Source organism: Acyrthosiphon pisum, chromosome X (assembly GCF_005508785.2).
Source record: "Acyrthosiphon pisum isolate AL4f chromosome X, pea_aphid_22Mar2018_4r6ur, whole genome shotgun sequence".
NCBI classification, from domain to species: Eukaryota; Metazoa; Arthropoda; class Insecta; order Hemiptera; family Aphididae; genus Acyrthosiphon; species Acyrthosiphon pisum.
Window position 1 is genome coordinate 43137677 of NC_042493.1, and position 7523 is coordinate 43145199.

A 7523-nucleotide genomic window follows, 5' to 3' on the forward strand; every position below is an offset into this window, starting at 1 on the left:
CAATTCTTCATTTAAGAATCCGATTTTGTCAATATTTCAAATTTAATGTCTATAAAAGAAAATTGTGTAATTATAATTTGGTTAGATTTTTGGGTTCCAGAAATAACTACTAAAAGAGAAAATCCCTATTCAATTTAAATGCCTAAAAATGCCTAAAATTGTATACATACATCAATAACTAAAAATAGTTAAATTTGTTTTTGTAATATTGACGAATTTGTTTATAATTTAAACTTTAGACGATCATAACGTTTGTCAAGAATATGGGTTTCATAAGTACAAATTCCACTCGTACCTATATAACTTGTTTAATATTTAAAACAAAATTTAAAATTTAAAATAGGTACCTACTACCTATTATCATTCAGAATTTAACCTTAACAATTAAAATGTATAAATAATGAGTCAAATATGAAAAGATATATTACGCCAAATGTTTATTCCTCGGAGTCACGGAATGTGCAATAGAATATCCCGTGCACACATCATAGAATAAAAATAAATTTGTACAAAATAAGTACCTATTTTATGACCTTTTATTATCATTATTGTGGTAAATGGTGATAGCATCAATTACAATTTTTAATTTTTCCGTTATAAGCACGTGCGATTATAGATAGTACGTATGTAGGTACCTACCAATTTATCTATAATATATACATTAAACATATTATGTCATAACATATACTATTACAGACTACAGTGTTTATTAATATTAAATAAGTACACCTATATAGGTACCAGGTACCTACTAGTGATGGGCACAACCGAGTGAAAACTATCGAAGTACTCGATAGTTTAAACTATCTAATTACTCGATTGTTTTATAAAACTATCGAACTATCGAAAAACTATCGAACTATTGAAAACTAATCGAACTATTGAAATTTTTACTTTTTAGGTAAGGTTATGTATCATTTACTATTTAGCCATGATGTTGTCAATGTTGTCATTCGAGATTCGACTATCGAGTATCAAGGCTGGTTATTTCATTTTTTATATTTTTGTCTTTAAAATGTCTATCCCAAATTATTAACAAGTAAATTCGGTCGATAATACCGAAAAATCACTCGATTTTTTTTTTAACTCGATATTCAAAACTAGTTGGAACTAGATGTGTATTACTATTTACTAACGAATGAAAACTATCGATAGTCAAAACTAGTCGGTATAAGACGTATGCAACTACCGAAAGAAAACTATCGAGTGAATTACTTAATAATTTTTAAAAACAATCGATGAATAATAATATCTATTCAATTGAAAAATCACTCGGTAGTTTTTGAAACTATCGATAGGCAATCGATAGTTAAAACTAGTCGGTTGCGCCCATCACTATAGTACCTACTATATTATTATATTATTATCTTCAATTCATCGTTACCGCATAGGTACCTAGCGCATTTATAGTTGTCACTCTTCACTGATATTTTTGAATGATTATGTACGGAAATAAAAGAATTTGGATTAACTTGAATGTTTAAGATAAATCAAATATGTTGTAATTTAGCAACACTTATTAAAGAGTGTATTATATTAGGTACCTATGTATAGTAGGTATATTATTATGGTATATTGGTATATATAGTTATTTATCAGACATGCTTTGACGTCAGTAGGTATAACATCTGAAGAACTTTTAAATACGTTACCTAGCTAATTTGAAACGTCGTTTAGATTTTATGTTACGAATTATTCTACTTTTTTTGTAATTACAAAAATATTAATATAAGTATACTATGTATTTTCTCATAAAATATTATTAAACATTGATTTGTATTTTAATGAAAAATGTATTGAATGTATATAGGTAGATTATAATTTATAGGTACCAGATTTTTTTCTTAGTCCGTGGTTAAAATGTCTGTTCTAACAAGTATGAACCCACCCCCTTGAAAAATTCTGGTTGCGTCACTGTAATGAAAGTGAAGAAACTGGAGAGGCTGATCTGCTATAAGTACCTATATGAATAGTAGAGTTAACATTGCATAATTATTACCGGTACATTTAAATTGCTATAACTACTAAACGTGTGTAGAAGCTTGTACCTATTATACTTTAAAGTGTCTTTATCAATTATAATATATTATACCTATTAACCCACTATACCTATTTAAATAAAATCAATAGGCACCATAAAGAAGATAAAAAAGTTTATTATTTATATATCTAGGCACTAAGTAAGATGGAATTTTTGTCCGTCAATCGTAAAATTAATTTTCGCGGGGACTTTTTATTTTTATAAGGAAATGTATTTGTTTCCTCTGTCTTGATATACTTTTGATATTGACATCAAAGTAATTTATTTTTCTATTAATAATACGGTAGGCGTATATGGTAGTATTATATATATATATATATATAGGCTTGTTATATTATTATTATATTACTTTCATAGAAACAATTAATGATATTTTAGATTTTGGTCTGATCAATGAATAAAATATTAATTTTACGATGATGTGTTATGTTTTTTTTAAAAATTATTTTGTGTCCACGGTGTATGTGTTAAGTTGTAGTCAAAATAATGCTTCGATTTTCAACTTAAGTATCTTTTCTGTCGGGAAAGTAAAACTAGTTGGTATTTTTAAGATTTAAAAATTGAAAATTGACAAAATGGATTTTTTTATTAGTAGTTAACTTAAAATATTTCCAACTATTTATAATATATGGCCCCCCTTCCTTTAAAATACAAGTTTCCTCGTAAGTTGTTATAAATGTATTAGCTTAAAAATATACATGATTTTTTTTACTAAGCATTTAAGGTAATTAGTTAGGTACATAGTATGTAATAATATTATTTACTATTTGCAATGACATTTTCAAAATATTTAAATTTATGTTAAGCTACTTATATACCACGGACTTATTCACACGGTTCTACGGAAGGTATTCACTACTAAGTTATAAAATCTAGTGATACAATAGTATTATTATAGCTAATATTTAATGTATTGTATTTGGTTGATATAATTAAACATCCATGATGTTTTTGTATATATTTATTACCTACAAGGTTTTGTAGATGAAAGCCCAAATAGTATACTATACGAATTTGAGTGTTTATAGGTATTATATAGGTACTAAATGTTATCCACGGGCTACGTGTGATTATCAAAAAATATGTAAAGATAATATTCAAACACTCTTAAAATGTTCATACCTCCGTAAATATGTAAATACGTCAAAATTCCAATAGAATTGTATGAAAAATATATTAAGGTCGTATATAGATTCTTATACTCTTTTCTTATAAAAAAAAACAACATCCACGCGGTCATGACGTGCTGTATCGCGCTTTAAAATTAAAAATAATTAATTTTACTCACGATAAATTTACCTGCACTTGGTTTATAAATTACAGTAGTACGATAATATTGTTCTCGATTCCATATCAACAACCATTCGTTTATCGGTTAGATCGCCGTTTTGCTAGATAAGTTGCATTCTATATTTCAACATAACATTTTTGTAGTAATATATTAAATTAAATAATTAACAAATTTAAAACTTGATAAATGATTAGTTTGCGATAAATGAATCGTGTACAATGGAAAACGTGACATTATATTTCTTGAATCGCGTACCATTACAGGCATGACACGATCCGTATATATCCATTTCCCAGATGTAAATTTATCGAAATGTTGCAAATATATATTAGGTATTAGGATAAACTTATTGTCGTGTCTATGATCTTGTAGACCCATGGCCAACCCACCTGCCTACCTTGCAATAAAATCCAGTAGGCAGCCGCTCCACTTAATGATATAATGTACAATTCAGTGCTAAAAGCTGGGCACATAAGTCTAAAACCAAGTCTCGATATCTGAATCGATATACCATGGTCGCCTATACAGACGTAGAACGTAGGTATTTCTATTTCGGAATGTGCATTATTCAATATATATGCGTCGTTTAGTTCAGTATTTCTTATTAATGAAATTTGTATATATAGGTATCTAATTTCATGATTACGGTTGATATAATCCAAGGAAGTAAGTAATAAGTTAGACTGAATGCATTTGATGAGCATATGCTGACTGCATAACAACGTTGAGTGTATGCAGTATTAACACCTAATTATCATAAATTAATTACATATACGTATTAGTACTACGATAAATAAATAAATTACTAAATGTTCATTATTTTTGATTCATAAACTTATTAACAATAATATCTAAAAAAATAAAAAGCTTTTAATTTGGTGCCTCTGAGGCACTTACCCCCCTGTAATGTATTTAGATAAGATATATGTGTTAATCTTTTAAACAGCGATAGTAATAATATTTACGTAATAACGTAAATTATATAATATTTATAAATTTACAATTTATTTTAATTTTTTTGGTCAAGTATTGGACACTGATAGTTTCTAATGGTACTAATAGTTTTATATATACTTTAGTTCTATTTTATATGGAACTTTAATTTAAATAGGTACCTACATTAAAGTCTCTCGTATTCGATATACGTATAAAGTTTTGCCTATAATAAACCTACTTATACTATAGAATATTTACATATAAATGTTTATTAAGATACATCAATATTTTTAATATTTGCAATATTTAGAGTTAAATAGTTTCATTTAAATTTAAACGAGTTTTAATAAGATACTTAAAAGTCGAATTACCTATTTGAATATCTGGCACACGTGCCGATATAAAAATTCCCAAAATCAACAGTTTTATACATTATTTGCATGAAATAACTGATGTTATTGAATGATTGCAGGAAACATCACAAACGTAAAAACGAGGTCAGAATACCGGTGGATCTCAACGCTTTGATGAATTGGGGAAGCAAAGATGCTGAGTGGTTTCTACCAAGACATGAATGACTCTGTAAAGGCGTACAAGTGTGAAAATATTTTAAACCAGTGGAGAGACGCAAGAACGGCAGTGATGTGGCACGATGAGGTCGGCTCGTGGCTAGACTTTTATGTGATAAACAACATAAATAAGGATTAATTTTACCCAACTAATATATCACCACTCTGGACCGGATGTTTCGACCAAAACAATACAAATTACTTTGTGTCCAGGGTACTCAAGTTTTTGAATAAAACATAAATAATGGACAATGAGGCTGGAGTACCAACAACCCTGATGGAATCTGAGGAACAGTGGAATCAACCCAACGCGTGGCCGCCGCTTCAATATATATAACGGTCATGGCATTGGAGAGCACGGGCAATAAGGACGCCAATATTTTCGCTTCCAAAATTGCTGATAAATGGATATGTACCAACTACTTGGCGTTTAAAGAACACGGCATCATGTATGAAAAAGTAAGTCCGAGTGGATGGCCTTAACGGATCTTAAATAGCTAAATATAATAAGACAATTTTTATGGCGGAAAGAGGATACTGTGCAGTACAAAAAATATTATTTTAATTATCAATGTACATTTTATTAAGACCTTTTTGATTATAAATTTATATTCATCATTCACAACAATCATAACCATTATAATTATTTAAAACAAATACTTAAAGTAGCTAGGTATAATAATGTGTGTACAAACATATATAGATTGGTCTGCAGGACGATAGTTGAAAATGGTTAAGGCGGTTAAGCTGATGGATGGGTTTCTCGTTTTCACGTGATTTGTAGACTGTAATTTTGTTTAATACCAACCACGGCACCACTGCATCTGTAGTCCTGTAGACTCATGTTTTATGACCTAAATAAATCATATTGTCGTGTATTTTAATTTGTCACGTGTTTTTTCAGTTCCATGGGAAAACAACTGGATCGATGGGCAGAAGTATTGGCGAGTACGTCATGCAGGAAGGCTTTGTATAGACTAATGAAATAATCCTGGAATTTTTGCAGAAGTACGATTCCGCCACCTCGATTGAAAATTGTAAAAATAACAGCACCAAACTGCTCTGAAGTACTGACTAATCTAACCGTTTGAAATGTTAATAATATAAAATGAGTTCTTAATTAATGTAAAAACAAATAACATAATGATAATCTATTATAATATAAAAAGTAGAATGCATTTGATGACCACCTTGACACAAACTACAATCGGAAAAAAAAACTCTATATTAGTATTTTTAATAGAAGATGCATATCCATATTTTGTTGCAATCTAATTTATATTATTAATCTTTGTTAAATCAGATATTGATTCTTAGTTAAGTACTCTTGCTTACTCTTTATCATTATGGTAAGAATTCACATTTTTGTTTTCTTAACATTAAATTAAAGCAAGTATTGTAGTATATTGATGGTATTTTACTTTTTGTGTCGAATGATAGGTACTGTCTAAATATAGCCTGATAGAAAAGTTGTTTCTTTTAATTTAGGTTTAGATTTTTTAGGCGATACCGAATGTGACTTTTGGAATACTTCAGCTCTTTTTCTTAAGTGTATCATACATGTTACTTTTTCATACATTTTGACATCGTGTTTTTTGAACGCCGAGTAGTTGGTACACATCCATTTATCAACAATTTAGGAAGCCAAGATCTTGGAGTCTTTATTTCCGGTGTTTTGTAATGCCATCACTGTTATATGTACTGAAGTGGCGGCCATGCGTTGGGTTGGTCCCATTGTTCTTCGAATTCCACCAGGGTTGTTGGTACACCATCTTCATTCTCCATTATTTCTGTCTTATTCAAATACTTTAGTACCCTGGACACAAAGTAATTTGTATTATTTTGGTCAAAACAACCGGTCCAGAGTGGTGATATGTTAGTTGGGATAAATTAATCCCTCATTATGTTGTTTATCAAGTTAAAGTCCAGCCACGTTCCGACCTCATCGTGCTACAGCACTACCGTAACTGCATCTCTTCATTGGTTTGAAATATTTTCATATTTGTGTGCCTTTATGGAGTCATTCATGTCCTGGTAGAAATGGCTTTAAATTGTTGCTCCCCACTACATCAAAGCATTGAGATCTATCGGGATTATTTACCTCGTTTTTGCGTTTATGTTTCCTGAAATCATTCACTGGCATCAGTTAGATATTGTATGCAACATTTTACCATCCCATGACCTACGACAATATTATCTGATATAGTGTTACTTTTGCTTACTCCCCTTACCCATGTTATTGTGAATTGTGATACATACTTACGTCTGTTATGTTTACATAAAAAAAATAATAGGTAAAAAAATTTAATAATTTCTAACCAACGTGAGGATTAGGCCTATAAAAATAATAAATTATTCCGGTCAGAACTGAAGTACCGAATTATATTTTATTAATTGAGACGTCGTGTACTATCAAAACCAGGACCAAGCTATAATTATGTGTATGATAGATAAAAACAATTTAAAACTCATACCTACCTATGCTTCATATTATTCGTTGCGGACATGATTCTAGAAAAAAATCAAAAATAATACGTTTACCGATTAAATATAGTTAACGTGAAGATTCATTTTATGCACAGATCGTTTATGACATAAACTGAATGTAATAAAGCCTATTATAGGGTACCGTATAATCCGTAATGAATATGCCGCGTTCAGTAGGTCATGTAGTCATACTACACGA

General features: G+C 29.6%; 1 protein-coding gene across 1 annotated transcript in view; it reads left to right on the forward strand.

The window, feature by feature from the left end:
* LOC107882419 (trehalase-like) overlaps positions 1-7142 on the forward strand; it is a 9395-nt gene extending 2253 nt beyond the window's left edge. The window contains exons 2-3 of the mRNA XM_029486366.1: positions 4741-5296; positions 5742-7142. Coding sequence (XP_029342226.1) covers positions 5180-5296; positions 5742-5813 — 189 coding nt within the window. The 5' untranslated portion in view covers positions 4741-5179 and the 3' untranslated portion in view covers positions 5814-7142. The remainder of the gene's footprint in view (positions 1-4740; positions 5297-5741) is intronic.
* The last annotated feature ends 381 nt before the right edge of the window (positions 7143-7523 follow it).